Raw genomic sequence first — 22,854 nt, forward strand, 5'->3', positions numbered from 1 at the left:
ATCCCAATTTTTAAACAAACAAACAGATTATCAGTTCCTGGTAAACAGGGACAGTTGGAGCACAAAATTACTGGTTTTAAATTCTGCAAAAATAATTGTTATGCTGCAGTGTTCTTAGTGGATTTACTCTCATTTGTGCATAATGGTTTGATCTGCAGTAATTCATCTGTTTTTTTACAAAATAAAATTAAGTGCAGAGCGTATGAAACTTTGAAACGATTATGCATCCATGCCTGCTAGGACAATTGTTCTAAAACAGGCCATACTTAAGTTTTTTAAAAATCCAGTATACAATACAATCAATGGATTTAATAAAATAAACATTTATTCTTTCTGCTAAATTGTTTTCAACCCCCTGCGACCCATGTAAATAGAATCTGTTCAAAGACAGGAGTAAAGTCCTTTGATCTGATTGTAATTGTTGGTAAAAGGACTAGACTTAATTAGACAAATGTATTTGGTGGGTTTGAATTGATAGGCCAAGCTAGCTTTTTCTCTTTTGCTTCTCTGTCAAATGAATCATATATAGTGTCTTTGGAAACAGTTTTGGCTGGTGCAGGGATTTCTGAGATCCCTACATAATTTTTTTTGGCTATCTTTGAACTGGTGGTGATGGTATATGCATTGCTTCGGTAGCATTTCATGGAGGACATGCAGAAGGTCTCCTTCATTCCTCTCCTGAAGTTTGCATTATACACAGAGTACAAGGTAGGCTTTGAGGCTGAGGAACTAAAGGATATCCAAGTGACCGACATAAAAACCAAGGAGCTCTTTCTGTAGTCTTTCTCTAATGGATGCCAAAGTTGAACCACATAAAATGGGAGCCACGAGAGTAGAAAAAGTAAATTTAACATGAGGAACATCTTGATAGTTTTCACCTTCGTCCTTGGAACGATATTCATGGTCCTCCGGACTGTTCTACCATCTGTACCAATCCTCCAAATATATTTGATTACCTTTTGGTAAAAGAGAATAATGAGAATGGATGGAATCAGGAAAGCCAGTAGCAAGTGGATGATGCTATAAACAGCTCCGTCCCAAGAATATGGTGGAAAAAAGCTGCAATGGTTGTCCCAGCCTGATCCGAAAAAAAAGAAGGCTGGGGACACCAGTGCAGCATCAAAGATCCAAGACGCCGCAATCATTTTCTTGGCTTTTTCTCGAGACACCTTGAAACTCAGCGGGTACACAATAGTATAGAATCGGTCCACACAGATGGAAAGCAACACATAAATCTGGACACCAGGTGTCAGATACTGAAAATATCTTACTAGCTTGCACATCATGCTCCCAAGTGTCCACCTACCAGAAGCCAACTGAAGAAGCACAAAGGGAGTGCTCCCTACACTAATGAGTAGGTCTGCACAGGCCATTGAGACCACAAAGTAATTGGTAGTAGATTGGGTCCTCCTGCTCCTGTGAATTACCAGGCAAACGAGGGAGTTTCCAAAGATGGAGAATAACCACAGAGCTCCCAAAAGCAGACTGGCGGTTATGATTTCTCCTGGCATCAACTCGTACCGCGAGGCAGTATTGTTTCTCTCAAGCCCATGTTCCTTGGGTAAAGCAGCCATCTCGTTGCTTGCCAGAGGGTTGGAGGATTCTGCACGGTGGTGGTTCTGTAACAGCAGCCCTGATGTTGGGGTTAGAAGAGGAGCAGCGTTGTTATCCATGTCATGGACAAGCAACATATTCAGTCTTTGCTCTAAAGGGCTGTGTGGAAAGAGAGAAGGCCAACTGTTAGTCAAAAGGTTGAAACTTTGTTAGTCAATTGAAAAAGGAAATACACCCAACAAAATTTGCCTTTATACACGCACTAGATGAACCCCAGCTCTTGTACAAGTCTGCTACCCCAATCCAACAGAGGGCCTGTTCAGACGATACGCTAAGCCATGGTTAGGCCACTAACCCTTTTGCAGCAAATGGTTAGTGAGCATGTTTAAACCATGGTTCTGTAGCCACCATGGTTAGGAATAGTTCACACAACATGCCAAGCCATAATATTTAGCTGAAAATGCTTAACCACCGTGGTTTAGCGTGTCTTCTGAACAGGGTCAGAGTGTGACATAGCAACTAAGGCTGTGTGTATGTGTTTTAATAAACTGGAATCCAGCTGATCAGCTGTGTGGTGGTGAAGAGGGAGCAGGAAGAACCGAACCCAGCCCCTTCCTTCTCCTGCCAAAGAGTCGATCGGCGGGATCCCAGCTTTTTTTTAACGAAAGAGTTATACATATGTAACCACAGCTGCTACTGGACCAGGCTAGGGAAGTATGCACAAATACTCATTTCTCTGTAGGATTCCTTATCCAACTATGAATATCTGCAGGGAAACCTAGCTATATTGGGGCAAAGGAATTGCGTCCCATTGAGTTGTTGTCATCACCACCACCACCACCACCACCACCACCCATCAAATTCTGTGTACATGGCACTTTATCTAAAGGAAAAAGAGAAATACAACATTTGTATAAGAACTTTAGATTGTGCCCTTTCTGCATTCAGCCCAATGTACTTGTCTTCTCCAGGGCTGAGCTCTGGGGGAGTGGGGGTGTCAGGGGACAAGGAGGCTCTGCCATTTTGCAGCAGAAGCCAGCCCAGGTCACCAGACTGAGCAAGGCACGCAGGCCGCCTGGGCAGGGTCTTCCACCCTATGCTGAGATGTATTGTATTTCTATTTAAATCACACTAATTATTTTTTAAAACCTGCATCTATACATAGAAATTAATAGATGTAAATTTTATGCAAACTTGTGGTGGGCTTTGCCTACTTTTTTTTAGTGATGCATGTGCTCTTTTTCAATGATTCACAAGTGGCCACCCTTTTTGGATCAGATGAGGTGAGGCCTCCAGCATGTCTCAGGGGCAAGGAGATATTGCCACTCCTTCAGTGCACCGGAGACCTCAGAGCATGCACAAAAAGGTCTATGCAGGCCTATGCAGTGGATTGCTATAAACCTGTGACATGCTGATCGGACAGTGATGTCACTATGAGGCCCCTACTGTGCCCGGGAGGGGGGTCACTTAGATCCTTAAATGTAGATAATCTCTATACAGGTATTCTAAAGCTGTAACCTTATACAAATTTATCATGGAGTAAATCTCACTGAACTCAATTAGACTTACTTCTATGTAGTTCTGCATATGATTGTACTCCACAGATAACAAGAATTTATATTTATCAGCAGAGTTCATGTATACATGAAATGTTAGGATTAGAGACATTACTTTCTGCGTTCTGTTATAGTCTGAGCTGAATCCATTACACGCTTTGGCAAAAATTATCCCCTTTAGAGACATATTCATAGGCGTGAAGCATCTTTCTTCAGAGGAACATATAGAACATTCAGTTCCATCAACATTATCATTGACAATTCAGTGTTGTCACTGTCATTGACTTTTAGCACTGTGTTTTCACTCCCACATATCATATGTGGTTTATAGCCAGAAAATTTTCTCAGTCAGCCAATTCCAAACATTTTTAAAACGCTGTTAAACATTTATTTATTTTATTAATGGACTGAAAGATTTTAAGACAGCCCTTCATCAAAAGACACCAGAGTGGCGTACAAAATAAGACCCAAAAGTGGTCATATAGACATAAGACATAAAAAAAATTCAAAATACCATCACAAAACTAATTAAAATGCAGTAGATTATAAATGGATAGAGTTTTAACAAATTAATTAATCAATTAAGCTTAAATAAATGTTAACACACTTATGTATTTAAAATACATTTCAATATATGGTGAACATCCCAAACCTTAATATAGGCAACTTTTTAGAATTAAATAAGCACAGGAACATAAGAAGAGCCTTGCTTCATCAGACTGATGGCCCATCATCTTCAAATACTTAAATGGTTGTCACACAGAGGAGGGCCAGGATCTCTTCTCGATCCTCCCAGAGTGCAGGACACAGAATAACGGGCTCAAGTTAAAGGAAGCCAGATTCCGGCTGGACATCAGAAAAAACTTCCTGACTGTTAGAGCAGTACGACAATGGAATCAGTTGGAATCAATGGAATCAATGGAATCAGAACGCCTTCGGCGTAGGACCAGGGACTGGGTGGACTTTGTCCATTACAAATTTGTACTCTCATCTTTCTCTTCTGCCATTCCACTGGCCAAACAGCAGTATTATTCAACGTTGATCCAGTCAAATGCTAGGCATCCTCAGCGGCTCTTTGCGTCCTTCAATTCTCTTCTGAAGTCTAATCCACCATCTCTCCCCGCCTCTCTGTCTGCTAATAACTTTGCCTCTTTTTTCAATGCTAAAATCCAAACTATTCGCTCTGATCTGGCCAGCTCTGCTCTTCTTCCAGTTCCTGTTCCTCATCTGTCCGTTCCTCCTGCAAATTTCTCTGCGTTTCCTTCGGTCTCAGCTGATGAACTGTCTACAATACTGCGCTCTTCGAAGCCTTCCACTTGTTCTCGTGATCCGATTCCTTCTCGCGTCTTTATTAATCTTATCCCTGCTATCCTCCCTTTCTTGCTTCATATTATTAATTTTTCTCTGTCCTCTGGTTCATTTCCTTCTGCTTTTAAACACGCTACAGTCTCTCCTATTCTCAAGAAACCTACTCTTGATAGGCTATCTCTGTCTAACTACTGACCTGTCTCCTTGTTGCCGTTTGTTTCAAAGATCCTGGAGCGTGTGGTCTACTCTCGTTGTCTTGATTTTCTTTCTAGTAACTCTGCTCTGGATCCTTTTCAATCTGGATCCTTTGCATTCCACTGAAACAGCCCTTACTAAGATTACCAATGATCTTCTTACTGCCAAGTCTAAAGGCCATTATTCCGTTCTTATTCTCCTTGATCTAACTGCAGCCTTTGACACGGTTGATCATGATCTTCTTTTAGATTCCCTTCATGACCTTGGATTTTGTGGCTCTGTCTATAACTGGTTTGCCTCCTATCTAGCGGGTCGCTCTTTCAGCGTGTTGGCTAATGGCAGCTCGTCTTCTTCTTTTCCCCTTTCAGTAGGGGTTCCGCAAGGCTCGGTGCTTGGTCCGTTGTTGTTTTCTTTATACATGTTGCCCTTGGGTAATCTTATTCAATCTCATGGCCTCCAATATCATCTGTATGCTGATAATACACAATTATATCTTTCATCTCCGGATCTTTCTCCTGATGTTCACGATCGTATCTCGGCATGTCTTTCAGATATCTCAGCTTGGTTGCTTCATCGTTGTTTGAAACTTAATATGGCAAAGACTGAATTGCTTGTTTTTCCTCCTAAACCTTCTCCTCATCTCTCATTCTCTCTTACTGTCAATGATGTTACACTTACTCCAGTCAAGGAAGCTCGTAGTCTTGGCTTTATATTTGATTCCTCGCTCTCCTTTATTCCTCATATTGAGACAGTAGCTAAATCCTGTCATTTTTTCCTGTATAATATTGCCAGGATTCGATCATTTTTGTCTGTCTCTTCTGCCAGGACTCTTGTTCATGCATTGGTTATTTCTCGGTTGGACTACCGCAACCTTCTTCTCACTGGCCTTCCTTCTTCTCACATCAGTCCGTTGGTTTCTGTTCACCACTCTGCTGCTAAGATCATCTTCTTGGCTCGCCGCTCTGACCATGTAACTCCACTTCTGAAATCTCTTCATTGGCTTCCAATTCACTTCAGAATCCAATATAAACTTCTCCTGTTGACCTACAAAGCTTTTCACTATCTAGCTCCTTCCTATCTCTCCTCTCTCATCTCACACTATCGCCCCGCTCGTGCTCTTCGCTCCTCTGATGCCATGTTTCTCGCCTGCCCAAGGGTCTCTACTTCCCTTGCTCGGCTTCGTCCATTTTCTTCTGCTGCCCCTTATGCCTGGAACGCTCTTCCAGAACATTTGAGAACTACAAGTTCAACCTCAGCTTTTAAAGCTCAGCTAAAAACTTTTCTTTTTCCTAAAGCTTTTAAAACCTGATTTTGTTCTGACTTTATACTGTTAGTTTTACCCTATCCAGTGCCTGTTTACCCTACCCTGTGCCTGTTTGCATTCTCTTCCCCTCCTTATTGTTTTATTATGATTTTATTAGAATGTAAGCCTATGCGGCAGGGTCTTGCTATTTACTGTTTTACTCTGTACAGCACCATGTACATTGATGGTGCTATACAAATAAATAAATAATAACAATAATAATAAAGTTGCCTGGGGAGGTTGTGGGCTCTCCCACACTAGAGGCCTTCAAGAGGCAGCTGGACAACCATCTGTCAGGGATGCTTTAGGGTGGATTCCTGCATTGAGCAGGGGGTTGGACTCGATGGCCTTGTAGGCCCCTTCCAACTCTGCTATTCTATGCTTCTATGATTCTATTATTCTAATCATGGCCAACTATATGAGTCCAGGAAGCCATCAAGCAGGACATAACAGCAACAGCTTTCCCCCCCAATGTTTGTTCTTTGGTCAGAGGTAGACTGCTTTTGAATATGGAGATTCCATCCAGCTGCTATGTTAATATTAGGCCAAACATATATCACAGGGGTTTTATTAGCCTAAATACTGTGTATAGTTCTGGTCACCACACCTAAAAAAGGACTCGATGGCCTTTAGGCCCCTTCGAACTCTACTATTCTATGATATTATAGAGCTGGAAAAAGGGCAGAAAAGGGCAACTGAAATGATGAAGGGGCTGTAGCATCTCCCCTATGAGGGAAGGTTACAACAGCTGGGATTGTTAAGCCTGGAAAAAAGGAGGCTGAGGAGAGACATGATAGAGGTGCACAAAATTATGCATGGTGCAGAGAATGTGGACAGGGAGACATTCCCCCCCCTCTCTCAAAATACTAGACCCCGGGGTCATCCTATGAAGCTGATTGGTGGGAGATCCAGGACAAATAAAAGGAAGTACTTCCTCACACAGCACAGAGTTAAATTATGGAACTCACTACCACAAGATGTAGTGATGTCCACCAATATGGATGGCTTTAAAAGGGGGTTGGATAAATTCCTGGAGAAGAAGACTGTCAGTGGCTACTAGCCCTGATGGTTGTGTGCTATCTCCAGTATTTGAGGCAGTAAGCCTATGTGCACCAGTTGCTGGGGAACATGGGTGGGAGGGTGCTGTTGCATCATGTCCTGCTTGTTCATCCCTAACTGATGGCTGGTTGGCTACTGTGTGAACAGAGTGCTGGACTAGATGGACCCTTGGTCTGATCCAGTCTCAGGGCGCTTCTGATGTTCTTAAGACGTTACACGGGGTTGGCCCACTTGAAGCAGAGGACTTGCTGCTGCGGCTCTGCCACTGCTGGGTGTTGGAGGGGAGGGTTGAAGGAGCGTGAGCCTCCGCCACTACCAAGTGTGTGTGTTTGTGAGTGGGGGCAACCATGAGCTGCTGCCACTTTACGGGAGGAGGGCAGAAGGAACACAAGTTCTGCTGCCTCATGGGGAGGAAGAAAAGTAAGCTGTTGTGTTATGTGGGGAGGAGTGAAGAGGAGTGTGAGCTGCTGTGTGTGGGGGGGGGAGGAGCGTGACCATCCCCCACTTCTCCCTTCTTACCTGCCAACTCCCTCCACCTGCCTTCCCTTCAATATCTCACTCTGAGGGGTTCTTCGTGAGAGTGAGACATTGGCATGAAGGTGCCCCCCAGATCAATACTGACAGACAATGTTCAGGGCCACCTCCCTGCCAATGCCTCGCTCTCACAAAGGAGCCCTCAGAGTGAGGCAATTGAGCCAGGCAGTTGTCCAGAGGGCCTACCCACCCGATGCCTCACTCTAAGGGGTCCTCAGAGCAAGACATCAAGTGGCTCTCAGCTGGCTATCCTGAGTGGCCAATGGCCCTAGACCACACTTTGAGAGGCATAGGGCAGCGGCTGCACCTGCACCTCTGGCTCGCCTGGCAGCACGGCGTACAAGATTTGCTGCCCTTCCAGAGTTGCCACTTGAGGTGGGGGATACTCCCTACTTCATGGAAGGGCCATCCTGGTGTTCCCTAAGGTGCTGCACAACTCATTACAACTTCATTAGACTAGGTATTGCTTGTGACAGTTCTGTTAGCAGTTATACAACCACTAGCAGAACGATGCCAACAATGGTAGTTTTTCCACTAGCGTAACATTGGATATAACCCATAGTGTCCCAACAGCCAGAGAAGAGGACTTAGGGTGGTTTGGAAGGTGTTAAGATTTTTGCATTTCCAGTGATGTAATGGAGAATACAATTGTATATGAATTTGTCTTGGAAGTGGGATCTGAATTGTTCAACCTATTCCTCTGATATATAGAGCCAGTGTGGTGTAGTGGTTAGAGTGTTGGATTGGGAGTCAGGAGTGGTGACTTTGGGCCAGTCACAGACTCTCAGCCCAACCTACCTCACAGGGGGGTTGTGAGGATAAAAATGGAGAGGAAGAGGGTTATGTACACCGCCTTGGGTTCCTTAGAGGGAAAAAAGGAGGGATATAAATGTAATAAATAAATAAAGGTTTGAGGCCTACAGAGGCAAGATAATAAAGTCAGGCCTAGAGGTCTGGGGTTTTTTTTGTTGGGAGGAGGCATCCCTAACAGGAGTAGTTTCATTTCCCCAGCTAAGATTGATTTCTTCAAGATTGAAACAGTACTTTCTGTTTTGGGGGAAGAAAGTATAAAAGAGTGAGACAACCAAAGAGGAGAGAACAGGAAAAGAGGAGAGCATGAGGAAGCAGCAGCTGGAAAAGCCTAAATGCAGCTAGGGTAAAATAACTTGTATTTTGCAACTTTTTAAAAATGCCTTTATATCACTCAGCTCTATACTTTTACTTGCAATTTTATTGTTTTAATATTCTAGTAAACTTAAAGTGTCTGGCGCGTGACTCACCCCATGTCTACAGCCTAAACCCCATGTTAATTGGGAAGGTGAAGGTAAAAAGGAGGCAAAAGCTCTTTAAGGAGTTGCTCAGGGGCTCCAAGTCATAGTAGGGACCCTGAAAAGCTCACTGCTCTAAGACAAATTTCAAGGTGAATTAGTTGGGTGGTTACATTTCACTAGGGATATCATCTACTTGAAGATGCACAAGCAACTCCCCACTTTTCAGGCCCTTATAATGAGAAGGAATTGATAGTTGGAACTTCAGCACAAATTCCAGTGATTCATGGGCTTTGTAAGAAAACTTCAACTGGTATAGAATGTGAGAGTTGCAATGCTTGTGGGAGTCAAGTGCTGGGATCATATTATTCCTATTCCGTATTATTTACATTGGCTGCCTGCTAGTTTTTAAAGTGCTGGTTTTGGCCTTTAAGGCTCTAAAGGTTATTATTATTATTTTATTTATATAGCACCATCAATGTACATAACCAAGTTATCTGACGGACTGCCTATATCTGCATGAGCCTGCCAAGCATTAAGGTCAGTGACAGAGGCCCTATTCTCTGGCCCACCCGTAAGAGCTAATAATAATAATAATAATAATAATAATAATAATAATAATAATAATAATTTCTTACCCATCTCTACATTCTGATCGAGGCGGGGAACAACAATAAATAAAACTAAATTAAAACATAATATACACTGTTAAAAACATCCTAAAAACATCTTAGGCTGACAGGTGCTAGAAATAGGCCTTTCTTGGTGAAAGCTCCACACCTTTGGATCTCCCGCCAAGAGGAAAATATGCATGGCCTCATCAGTGCTGGCTTTTCTTTTTTTTAAAAAAAAAACCACCACCACAATCTTGAAGACACATATTCTAGTCTGCATTTGCTACTTAAAAAATCATTTGGTGTTGCTCTGCGTGTATTTGTGTGTGTTTTTTTAAAAAAATTGTAATTGTATGTTCATGTTTTATAATATTGTAAGCCGCCTTGTGAGGGTAATGGGCTGTGAAAATCCTCCTCATCCTCCTCAGTTCTGCTCAGATGCAGCAATGCCACCTGGGTGCATAGTTGTGTGCAACAGCATGCCAGCCACAGTACTGAATGAATATATAAAGTCAGACTATCAGTCCATCTAGCCCCGTATTGCCCGCTCTGAGTGGCAGCTTCTCCCCATCAGGGATCCCTTTTCAGCAGGGCTACCTGAGGTCCTTTAACTGGAGATGCCAGAGATTGAAAGGGCCTTTTTCTATGCAAATTTCCCTTATCAGAACAGAAGAACTACAGAATAGCAACCATGGAACACAAAGACGCATTTCTCAGGCAATGAGTGGGTGGGTGGTGATCACATCAGTGGTTGCATTGTATGTGGTATTTTTATCTGTACTATTTTTAATCACTCGTGCACTCAGTAAAATATATCATTAGGGACTATTGGGCAAATATGCCTTTTTTAATGTTTTTAAGGAACCAATTTCTATTTAAACAGAAGAAATGTTTTACTTTTTCTTTCTTGTGCAGGCCCCCCAGGATGGATTTTTAAAAGCAGCCTAGCAGTGCTTGTCCTCCCAAATCACAATTAAAGACAAGTCTGATTTTTGTTCCAAAGGATGAGACCCTACCATTGTCAGGCATGAAGAGCCAAGAAGTAATCATACCTGCTTCTAAGCATAATCCACAGTTCAGCTGGGTCTTCCATTAGGATTTCTGGCTGTAAGGACACTCATCATACCGGAGATCAAAAGTGTGTTCACGGTTCTGAAATCTTCCACATCTGGGCATTAATCCAACTGAGCTTTAAAAGGATGCCAAATATGTTATTCTTTCCCTGGAAAGAGAAAATGATAACATTTGTTCAAGGCTCATTATCGGCCCTCATCGCCTTTCAACCTCCGGGAATCAATTACATGGGAAATGGATCCTGCCCCCCAGGACTTAATGATCTCTTAACCCTCTTCTTCCTCTCTCTCTTTCTCTCTCTCTCTCTTTATTTAAACAATAAACCTGTAGCCAAAATTGCCAGTTTGCTATGCAATATGAACAGTCCATCCCAAGGAAATGTTTTATTTCCAACCCTCTGTTTTAGCCAATCGTTGCCAGAAGTCAAAGCTAGCTAGAGCAAAGCTCACACACATATCAGTGAAACCTGCCTTTAACAAATAAAGGGGACAGGTAATGTGCCACCCACCCCCATCCTTTTTAGAAGTCATTTCCCCTAGTAAGAAAGAAAGGGGGTGGGGTGGAGAGACCAGCAGTACCATGGACAGCAACAGGGTCTCTGTGGGACAGCCAATTAATGAATCATGCTCTGCCTGTATTCAGAAGCAATCACCACACCAGAGGATCAATAATTCCATTAGTCTCTGTGGTTGTGTTCCTGCCTTTCCGATCACCCTTTTCTCGGCAGGCAGCTGGCATCAAAATGAAAGGGAAAAAAGGCACAGAAGGCAGAGGCCATAGCATTCCCTTTAAACAAACAAACGCCGCTCATATGCGCAGCCTACCTTTGCAGTCACTACGTAGCTTTCGGGAGCTCGCTCTCTGCTGTTGTTTTTGTACCAGGTCCTCATTTGCTGTGGCACACACATTGCCTGCTCACCTCAAATGCTTCAGATCCCGAGGAAAGGCAGAAATTAGGATGGAAACCTGCAGCTGTCTCATGCTGACGTCCTGGTTGCTATGGTGCCGTGTGATTGTTGAAGGGGATTATTTGCTTCAACAACGGTCACCATGGGGCCCCTGACCATTAGGGGGGAAAAGTGGGGGGGGGGGGGAAGAGAAAAAAGAAGAGCGCAAATGTATGGCGATGTAGGAAGAAGCAGAAGGCATTTGCTTAGTTTCAGCAAAACAGGGTTTCTGAAGCAGGATTTCTTCCTAAACCTTTGCTTTGGGTTAAAAGAGACAGGGCTATGGATTGTATTATAAACTCCGTATGTGCTTTATCCAGTCTGTTAGTGTTCATTCTGCTCCTGAAAAGCACTTACTTAACCTGTGCTAAATGGGTGTTTAAAAGATCAAGACCCCCCCCCCATTGAATCACAGCTCATTTGGTTTTCCCTGTTACTAGGGAACTCAGTTTTCTTGTCATTTAAAGTATACTCCTAATGCCTTGGTCCTTCAACTTTCCACATTGCCCAGGTCAAGTATGTCCAATCAGAGCTCGGATATAGAGGGAAACGTAGTGGATGCGCATGAGGCATGCACACCAGGGCAGGGCCTCCACTCCTCCACGGGTGTGGCACCTCCTACTCATTCTCTAAACTGATCACGCCATTCCAGGCAACCCCTGAGTATCCATCCATAGCCCTCAAGGAAAGCTTCATGCCAAGGCACGGCTACCACTGATCAATGTTATTATTTTGGTACTCAGGAAGTTATGGCTCAAGAGGACCTCACAAGGCATTGCGGCCTTTGTTCCCCTGTCATCTGTGTCCTTAATGGAGGCTACCTAGGCTATTGCTAGACCTCGGGTTAGCCCGGGCTGACACCGGGGCTCACTCCTGTGCATCCAGATGACACACAGGGGATCCCGGGGTCAGGCACGGGTCAACCTTCCCTTGCCCTGGGGTAACAGGCTCCGCTGAGGCCGGGACCATGGAAGGTCTAGCCCGTTCCACAACTTTTCCATGCTACACAGCTTACTCGTGCGTAGCTGGGAGAAGCCGCGCAGGGGTCACAGTGCTCCACAGGAGCACTGGGCCCATTGGAGCCGGGGTGGGGAGATCGGAGCTGGGGGGGAGAGATTGGGGGGGGAGATCGGAGCCAGGAGAGAGATGGGGGGGAAGAAATCAGAACCAAGGGGGGAATTGGAGACAGGGAGAGCAGGGAACCCTTTTTTAAAAAACAACAACCCACCCTTACCTTAATCTCTGGTGCGCTCTTGCGCATCCGTCCCCTTTAAAAACTAAACGAAAATGGCGGACATGACGGGGCTTCCGTGCAGCCTGTCACGTCTGACGTGTGGAAAGGAGCGACAGCCCGCACTACTTCTAGCGTGGGCTGGCCCCTCCTCCCACACGGATTTGCAGGTACGTCTAGCAAGGCCCTTAGTCAGCCATAATTTGTGAAGAACAAATCACCACAATTCCAGTGCTTTGATTTACCAGACGAATCTCTGAATCATTGCAAAACTGTGACAGTGAACCCCCTCCTGCCCCTCTGCCATTGGAATAGACGAGCTCCTTAATTCCCTCTTGTTCTTTCTCCTGGAGCCACTACTTGTGTTCCCATGGGGAAGTATTCACCCTGCACACATTACCCTCCTCTTCCTTTATTAGGAAGCAGCCTCTCTCCTCCTTCCATCTAAGACCCCCACATGTTGCTCTTCTTAACGTAGTCCATCTCTGTTGTGTATAATGGTTCTATGCACATATGTACTTCGTGCCTTATCTTTTTGTTGGCATCAGCCTAGCACAGGGGTGGGCAACTCATGTCCTTCTAGATGTTTTGGCCTACAGTTCCCATGAACCCTCACCATTGGCTTTGCTGGGTAGGACTGATGCGAGTCATAGGCCAAAACAGCTGGAGGACTACAAGTTGCCCATCCCTGACCTAGCAGTATCCATTCTATTCCAGAAAAGGCTACAAGAGGAGGAGGTGTGAAGGCTGCCAGGGACAAGAGAGTCACGGATGGAAGCAAGGAAGTGATCACCTGACATGTGTGCATGTGTCCTCTGTTACATTAAAACGAGTTGCCTGCTGCACTTTGGAAAGCTTGGAAACTCTGGATGAATAGATGCCTTCTTAGTCGTGAAGCCACCACGCAGCCAGACAACCTATGAGAATGCCTTTAAATTGGCCAGTCTAGACCCTTGGTGGGAAACATGGTCCAGCCCCAAAGTATCTTCACCCCTAAATAGATCAGCAAGTTAAAGCACTATGTGGGCACCCTACGTTCTGCCTAACTGTCTCTCAGAAGCAGGGCTTTGTAATGCACAGTCAGCTAACTCTACATTAATCATGGCCAGATCTACACCAAGCAGGAAATGACACTTTGAAAACAGTTTGAAAACTGCATGTGGAGCTCTGTGTCCTGGGCCCCAACAGTTGTCACTACTGTTATAAACCAGTTTAAAGCAGTAGTGTAGATCCTGCCCAGGTAGCCAGAAACTGCCTTGGGAGTTCCCCTTCATTCCCAGAGTCAAGCGATTGATCCCTTTGTTCTACCCCATCCTCAGTCCAGCTCCCAGCCATTTAGCTTTTTGCCTTTTGTGTTGATGTCTATAACAGCCCTTGAATTCGGGCACCTAGTTGCTGGTTTCCATTGGCCATGGGACTGAGCCTGGGTAGCCACACTGTTGCACAGCTCTAAGATCAGCCCAGGGTTCACATGACCCTTCCCAGCCCTCTCCTGCTCCTGCTCTGGTGCTGAGGCCACATTTCCAGGGACAGCATCCCTCTCTCTGCCTTCCGCCTGGAACAACCTCACTGTTTTAGTCATCGAGCTAGATCTGTTGCCTTCTGTACCTACACAGAGCTTGGTCTTCTGTGCTGAAGCACTGATTGTAGCTGTCTAGCCAGCTTCCATTAGCGGCATTGCCTCACAATAGCATAAGCTCCCTGTGGGGAGCCTTGCAGGAGGCTGTGGACGTAGCCCCTGAGCCAAGGTCACAGCAGACTTGCTTCAATAACACCTCTTCTGACTAAGCTGCTTGTGTCTGGCCAGGGAAACACACGCACATCCTAGTTTTGGCATGCCCTCCAACATCTCCTAGGGTTCAGATCTACTTATCCTCAACTTACCACCTGCAGTGTAAGGCCATCCTGTAAACAAGGTGCTCAATTTATAGGTCTCTTAAATATTGTGAAGCAGATCAACTCTGTGGCATGCTGGTAGGAACGACATGCGTCGAAGACCATTCACCTTGTGTTTCACCATTCCCTCTTGGCTCGTGCACTACCACCATCACTTCAAATATAGGGAGATGGAAATACTGGCAACTCTGATAAGTAACAGATTGGAAAATTTATCATCCAGAAAAATGGTCTTGGGAACCTCCCAGACATGCTTCATTGCTTCCACTGTAAGTATTCTGCAAAAACAGTTCTGGCCGCTCAAGCAGGGGAGGTCATTTGGGGGTGGGGGTGGGATGGTGTCAGGATCCTACCTGATCCAGATTCTGGGGAAACCTTCTCAGAGAAAGAGCTGTAGGACCCCCCTATAGAGAAGCCCAGTACAACTAGAGGACTGGAAGAACCCACTAGACCCCAAGGCAGCCTGAAGTGCCTGGTCTCATGGATGTCTCATCTCGCCCCCTGTTATCTTTTTCATCACGTCCTGAGCTCAACCTCAATCCCCAGTGTTCCCCCTTCACTCCCAAGTCTCAAGAATGAAGGCAGCTGAGCTAGGGTGACCCTATGGAAAGAAGGACAGGGTTCCTGTATCTTAACAGTTGTATAGAAAAGGGAATTTCAGCAGATGTCATTGGTATGCATGCAGCACCTGGTGAAATTCCCTCTTCATCGCAACAGTTAAAACTGCAGGAGCCCTGCCCTCTTGACCAGATACAAAAGAGGGTAGGGCTCTTGCAGCTTTAACTGTTGTGATGAAGAAGGAATTTTACCAGGTGCTGCATGCATCCAAAGGACACCTGCTGAAATTCCCCTTTCAATACCGCTGTTAAAGATACAGGAGCCCCGTTCTCCTTTCCATATGGTCACCCTACCTTAAGGAACATATGAACTACATGAGACACCTGCCCTTCCTGTACTGCCACTGAAGAAGACTAGAAAGAAAAGGTTTCAGCCACTGTGCTGCAGAGTTCTTCTAGATCCGGAGTAAATTTCAGAGACACTTCAGTTTCTTTTATCAAACAAGGTAGACATCCATTTCAAAATGCCTCCTGAATGACTTTGACTTTAGTTTTATTAATCTAATCTCAGAACAGCATGAGCTTCAGACCAGTGACCTCTCCTGGAGAAAAATTGTAAATACTTTCCTCTGTTCAGGCAGAACACTGTGTATGTTTACAGAGAAAAATGAATGACAACAGCTATCATTCCCCAGCCAGCATGACAGTCTGTGGAACGCTGGGAGCTGTAGGACTTGTTTCTGTCTAAACAGGAACAGGGTTGTACCCATCTCACTTCTGAGGGCCAAATTAGACATGACATGGAAAATAGGTGATTGGATCATGCCCCCCCCCAATGTCTTTTTCTTTATGTCAAGCAGCTGCAGGGAACAACTAGACTAATTTGGGGGAATCGCACTGGGCAAAGTGGAGCCCAGGCGTTTGAAATTGCTCTCAAACTACTATTATCCCCATGGGGGTGGGGCTGGGGGGAGAAGAACAGGTACGCTCTGAGTACTTCTCTCATTTGCCAGTGGGACCAAGAGCAGCCCAAGATGTGGGTGTGTTTGACTTCAGTCAAGAAAACGTGGAGAGTGGGAAAGCGCATAGTTCCCTCGTCCACTGCTGCTTGTGTTATAAAATGAGCAATTCCCTTCTCCCGTTGCTCCTATGTGTCTGTCCTTAGCTTAGAATGAGTTATCAGTACTGGTCTTTGTTCCACAACTGAAAATAGGCAAACATTCATGTACTCATAAGAGCTGTATTATTCTCACACCAAGAATGACTGCCTGAGCTCCAGACCCTTTATCATCACTCTCTCTAATAGCGAACTCAGGTGGTGAGTGACAACAGGATTGTAGCCAAAATAGGGGTGCTGAGGAGCAAGGCGGACGTCACCATATTCAAGGGAATGCCAAGTTTTGCAGAAGTTAAAAAAAAGGTTTTAAAACCAAACCCATTGAGGATTAAACATGCTAAGCAGGCATGGACTGTTGAATGTACGTTGGAAAGAGAGAGAATACATTGCAACAGTTTGTTGCAGGTCTTACGTGTTCCCTCTAATAAAAAAATCAGGTGGTTGAGAATTGGTTTGGAAATGAAATGGCACCAATGAAAAAGAAGACAGTGGCTTCTGCAAACTGAGGGGATGCCTGAGGGACATCAAAGTAGATAAACTTAAGAATTAAAACAAAATGATATTTAAAAAACAAAAGCCAACCCATACTGCCTGACAGGAATATCTGACCCCGTACAGAGTGTTTATGGCGGTTGATAGATACACAGATAGATACACAGAGGAGACCAATACAGAGTGTAAATAGAGGAGGCATGACAAGAAACCGTGGTGGTTCAGGTGGCTTTGGCGGTGGCAACAGACGAGGCAGCCGTGGCAACAGGGGCAGAGGTAGAGGTGGGGAAATCAGACATAAGGCAGACTGCTCAGTCTATCAGTCAAGCCTATGGCTGAAAGAACAGTTTGAAACATTGGTCGCTGAAAATGCCTCCCACCCCCACAAGGAAAATGGAGGACAGAGTAAAAGCTCCATCTGATGTTACACGCTCTTTACTGGGCACTCATGGAGTTTGCTCAGGTCCTCCCATAATGTCGTCTGCCTCCCGCCCCTTCTGGCATTCCTCGTGTGACAAAAAAAAGTCTCATTAAGTCCGATTTTTTTTAAAACTTGGAATCGCTGCTCTCTCCTGCTGTGTGCAGGAGAAGCAGTGCCATTAAAGCAGCGAACTCAATGGGCCTCGTGCTCGTTCTGTACTTCCTCTTCTTGAAGGACTGAGGAACAAAAACATGGGCGGAGAAGCGAAGGTGGGGAGCATGCTAATCCCCAGTGTGCTGGAGCTTTAAGAATGGGAATTGATCTGCTGAAGCCACTGACAGCCTAAAGTAAGTCTTGTCTGGATGACGGGTTTGCCCTGGGGTGGATCTGGAGTGGCGGCAGGACATCTACTGGATGAGGGCTAACAAACTGAGATTCAATCCAGACAAGACGGAGGTACTGTTAGCGGGTGGTTCATCTGTCCGGCGAGGTGATGTTTGCCCTGTCCTGGACGGGGTTGCACTCTCCCTAAAGGATCGAGTCCGTAGTTTGGGGGTGCTCTTGGATCCAGAACTGTCACTTGAGCCACAGGTGAACTCAGTGGCAAAGAGCACCTTTTATCAGCTCAGGCTGATTTACCAACTACGCCCTTATCTGGACAGAGATAGCCTAGCTACAGTTATCCATGCTCTGATAACCTCTCATTTGGATTACTGCAATGTGTTATACGTGGGGCTGCCTTTGAAAACGGTCCGGAAACTTCAGCTGGTACAAAGCAGGGCAGCCCGCCTACTAACAGGGACTGGTCGACAAGATCACATTACACCAGTCCTTCTACAACTTCATTGGCTGCCAGTCCAGGTCCAGGCCCGATTCAAAGTGCTGGTATTGACATTCAAAGCCCTAAACGGTTTGGGGCCAGGTTATTTGAAGGAACGCCTCCTCCCATATGTGCCTGCCCGGACCTTAAGATCATCCACAGGGGTCCTTCTCCGTGAGCCCCTGCCAAAGGAAGTGAGGCAGGTGGCTACTAGGAGGAGGGCCTTCTCCGCTGTGGCACCCCGGTTGTGGAATGAGCTCCCCAGAGAGGTCCGCCTGGCGCCTACATTGTTTTCCTTTCGTCGCCAGCTGAAGACCTTTTTATTTTCTCAGTATTTTAACACCTAATTTAACTTAAATTTAAACTCTGTTGTTTTAATTTCATATTTTAACCTATATCAATTTTTGCTGTGTCGTTTTATCCTGATCGTGTTTTTTATATTGTATTTTGTATTTGTGTTTTTAAATTGTTGGTTGTTTTATTATGCTCTTCATGGTTTTAATTTTTGTGAACCGCCCAGAGAGCTTCGGCTATTGGGCGTTATAGAAATGAAATGAAATAAATAAATAAATCTATAGGACACATCCGCCATCCCGAACCGATCTAGGGGCAAACCCCAGAAGCTCTGGTTAAAAAAAGTTGGCACTTACCCCAACTTTATTTGCTCTGTAGGTGTGCCACAGCCGATGGCGACTCCTGATTGGTTGGCAACTGCTGTCAGGTTGTTGTTTTATTAATTATCTGTAGGGGGAAAATAGGCTGCCCACCCCCCCCCCCCGTGCCATGTGCAGGGGCTTTGGTGGCGCCAGTGCTCAGTGCAGCAGTAGCGGGAGGTCTGAGGGAGGAGAGCCAGGTCCGGAGGGTGGGGAAGGAACGGGGAAGCCAGAGGGGGAGGAAGAGAAGGATGTGCAGCGCCCAAACCGTCTCTCCTCCCTCTGACCTCCCTCTGGCTCCCCCGTTCCTCTTGTTTTATTTTTTTAATCTGTAGATGCGAAGGTTCACATCTACAGATAAACAAAACAAAACAAAACCAGTTGTGGGGTGGGGAGAGGAACGAGGCAGCCAGAGGGAGGTCAGAGAGCCAGCTGCCCCGTTCCTTCCCCCTCCCTGTGTTTGGCCCGGCTGTGGCGGCACCTCTGTATTGGTGCTCCTTCCCATGCAGATGCCGGAGCCCGAGGCCTCGCAGCGCCGACCCACCACCGTCAAGATGGGGGCCACGTGTATAAGTGTGATAACGGTCGGGGAAGGCCCTTTCCATCTCCAGAAATGTATGGCCCCACCTGCCCCCTGCTATATATTAAATTCTCAAGTTTGAGGCTGTCATCCTTTTAGTATTATCCAGCATAGCAGACGACAACCCGGTGGAGTGGGAGGAAAAAATGTACAACGAGCCCTGCTGGATCAGACCAAAGGCCTGCTTAGCTGAGAGCAGAGTGTTTCCCACAGCAGCCAAGTAGATGACCAGAGGAACCCTGCAGGCCGGATACCAGGGCAAGAATGTTATCCAAGTCTTGTTCCCCAGTGACTGGTATATTTAGAGACATGCTACCTTGAATCCTGGAGGCAGCATATAGCCATCATAACTAGTAGTCAGTGATAGCCTTTTCCTCCACTGTTAAATCCCTTTTAAAGCCATCTAAATGGGTGGCTGTGGCGTTACACCCCACAAGCCAGTTCCCTAATGTATGTCTAAGGATTTGTAAGTCTATTTGTAAGGCTCTGCACAGGTGCAATACAGTGCAGAAAAGTCCTCACATGTAAATCAAGCCCTTGGTTTCCAGATAATTGGAAGTGAATGCCCATTGGTAGCATCAGGCCTGCCTTTCCCATCCTGTTTCCCAGCCGAGGACCATTTGTGCATCAATGCAGAGTGCAGTTTTGTACAGGATGCCCAGGTATCCTACTTGACAGAAGACAGTTCTCTGTGTTGTAAACCGCCCAGAGAGCTTCGGCTATTGAGCGGTATAGAAATGCAATAAATAAATAAATAATAATATTGTGTTTAGAATGTTGACCTGAGTGGGTGGAGATTGAATATTTTAGGAGGCGGGAGGAGGATATATAAGGGAATGACTGAGGTGATGGGGTTTTTATTACGTGCTTTGGTTCAAAGGAGAATTAGAGGATCAAGGTAAAGAGGGTTGTCTTTTGAGTGTAGTGTGCAGATAGTCAGTGGGTATATATTAAACGATCCTGATAATAAAGAGAGTTCAGGAGTGAAGGTGTGAGAGTAAGGAAAGCGTGTATGAGAAGAGAGAAAGGATTGGATGAGAGGTTTTAACAAGGGTCTGAAAAGTTTTATTATGAAACAAAGTTTGTGAAATAAATTTTGTTTTACTACCACAAAAATCCCACGTGCCTCCTTGGCATTTATCATCTGCAGTTATATACATATAACACCCGTTCTGACATATAATTCACAGCGCATTATTTTATTCCTGAAATTATTCCTGTTTAACCCCTTTCTCCACATAGTTTGTAGAAAGGTGGTGTTTGTCCCTCACCTCAGGCTCATAAAGTGGTGGCGCTTAGCTTGAGCAGGGAGTGTCCGCGGACAGGCCTGTGTCGTGGCACAGTGGCCATCACCACAGCTTGTGGAAGCATATGCCTTAATTGAATTATGCACACTGTGAAGAAGGACTTCCTTCTGTCTGTCACGGATCACCCACCATTCAGCTTCATTGAATGACCCAAGATTCTAGTATTGTGAGAGGGAGAAAAACTCTTTATCTACTTTCGCCATATCATGCATTAGTTTACAATCCATTTCCTCCCCCTACTTTTAAACTAAAAAGCCCAGACACTGTATTTTCCCCACATTGAGGAGATGCTTCACCCTCCTGATCATTTTGGTTGATATCTTTTCTGCATCTTTCTAGCTCTACAATATCCTTATTTAGGTGTAGCAACCGGAACAGTAGGCATTGTTCCAAGTGTGGTCACACTATAGATTTGTATAACTACAATATTGGCGGTTTTATATTGAATTCCTTTCGTAATCATCCCTAGCATGGAATTTGCCCTTTCCATAATAGCCACAGTCGCACAATGTTTTAATCAAGCTATCCACCACAATCCCAAGACCCATTTCCTGATCAGTCGTTGTTAGTGCCAGCTCAGCTCCCATCAATGTAGATGTGAGATTAGAATCAGCCCTCCTTCATGTACATCACTATACACTTCCTTACACTGAATCACATTTGCCACTTATTCCTCATCCACCCATTTTGGAGGGGGTCCTTTTTAGATCCCCTTTGGTTTTTACCACTCTGACTAATTTGTGTTGACAGCAAACCTGGCCATGAAGAACCTTGAGAAAGTGAAGATCAGCTTTGCAAATAGTGTAGAAAATAACACTCGAGAAGAAATAATCTGAAATCTTTTAGCCCTCTCTCAAGTCCAGTGTCTAATTAGAGTTGAGAATATAATTTCCAAAAGTATAATAAATATCTTCTTTTCAATCCAAGGTCTGTTAATAGTCCTTACCCTCTTCAAATCGCCTTTGTACAGAGGCAGAAGACAATATAGAGGCAATGTCTTCTCAGACATCTCAACTGACAAATATAAAATTCTTCACAAAGCATTTCACATTCAAACCTCACACTTCCTTTAGAAAAGCCAAGAGTTAAAGTTTTTGTTTTTGTTTTTCAAAACTGGGCTTCTACACTTACAGCTGGTGGTTTATCAGCATGCTCCAAAGTTGTATCTTTTCCAAAGTTAAATCACACAGTGTTCTGCATGTTGTTAACTCTTGACAATTTAGGGTTTTCTTACATGGGTGGCATGGACACCATCTTTTGCATCACTTCCTTACATCAACAGATCCTGAACATTTCATGGGTGATGGAGAATATTTCCACAATGGATATTTAAAGATTGCAGAATGCTAAACAGTCGGCCATCGGGTTTTCCTAAAGGGAAAATTATACTCTCACTATTTCAGTATAATGTCAGGAAAGAAGAGCCATCTGGTTGGCAGCTCCACTGGATGGCTCTCCCACACTGGAGGCTTTCAAGAGGCAGCTGGACAACCATCTGTCAGGCATGCTTTAAGGTGGATTCCTGCACTGAGCAGGGGGTTGGACTTGATGGCCTTATAGGCCCCTTCCAACTCTACTATTCTATGGTTTTATGATATCCTATGTGCTGGATTTATTTACTTTATATGGAATATTCCATAAGGTGAGCCATCATGTGTAGTCTGGTAAACACAGGTTTACCACCTCAATGAGAACTAGGCTTCAATGAAAATAAAATAAATTTCTACTTTCTTGGTGATGTCTTCCCACTTCCCACTCTCTCTTCCCACTTTAAGCATCGGTGTTGAAATACAAATTATAGCAATTCTTAACTCCCTGCAATGGGTCTTTCCATCCTACATAAAGCATGACTTCAGTTCAGAAGCCTTCACTTCAAACTGTTCTGAAATGCACAGTCACGGATCATCGTTTGCCTCTCTTCTATAGACATTTTAATGGGAAAAGAACACACGGTCTCTATAAGGCTCATGAACACCTCCTGCATATAATAATTTTTGAAAAGATACCTCAGCCAAGGCTGTCACCTCCCATTTCATGGTATTCCTTGGAAGGAAATCCCAATTGGACCAGCGATGCGCAAAGTGTGGCCCTCCAAATGTCGCTCGACTGCAATTCCTCTCATTCTCCACCCTTGGAAACGCTGCTTCACAATCAGGAAGTTTGAGCACGTCAGGGAAAGGGTGGCCACTTACACATCACCGAAAATAGAGGAAATGCACAGTCAAAAAAGAGGACACAGATTTGCATCATACGTGCATACACTAATTAATAGCTGAAAATTTAGAGATAATTACTATAATTTGAAGAAATATACTACATTGCAACACAGTGACCAGGTGACCTGGATGCCTTGTCAGTCTGCTCTCCA

The 22,854-nt window shown here is 44.8% G+C and overlaps 1 protein-coding gene across 1 annotated transcript; it reads right to left on the reverse strand.

Moving 5' to 3' along the window:
- Positions 1-341: 341 nt before the first annotated feature.
- On the reverse strand, positions 342-10,549 carry GPR19 (G protein-coupled receptor 19). The gene is made up of 2 exons (XM_063133408.1): positions 10,444-10,549; positions 342-1,713 (listed from the first exon to the last, which is right to left on the reverse strand). Exons 1-2 carry the CDS (start codon positions 10,482-10,484, stop codon positions 444-446), a joined length of 1,311 nt encoding a protein of 436 aa, XP_062989478.1. The 5' UTR covers positions 10,485-10,549; the 3' UTR covers positions 342-443.
- Between the last annotated feature and the right edge of the window lie 12,305 nt (positions 10,550-22,854).

Source organism: Elgaria multicarinata, chromosome 9, assembly GCF_023053635.1.
Source record: "Elgaria multicarinata webbii isolate HBS135686 ecotype San Diego chromosome 9, rElgMul1.1.pri, whole genome shotgun sequence".
Lineage (NCBI taxonomy): Eukaryota > Metazoa > Chordata > Lepidosauria > Squamata > Anguidae > Elgaria > Elgaria multicarinata.

What these genes read in the sequence shown, in the direction of transcription:
- GPR19 (XM_063133408.1), bottom strand. Translation starts at nt 10,484, where the DNA reads ATGGAAGACCCAGCTGAACTGTGGATTATGCTTAGAAGCAG. An exon ending in TGGATTATGCTTAGAAGCAG is followed by an intron (nt 1,714 to 10,443) that starts GTATGATTACTT and finishes CTTTCCACACAG; the next exon opens with CCCTTTAGAGCAAAGACTGA.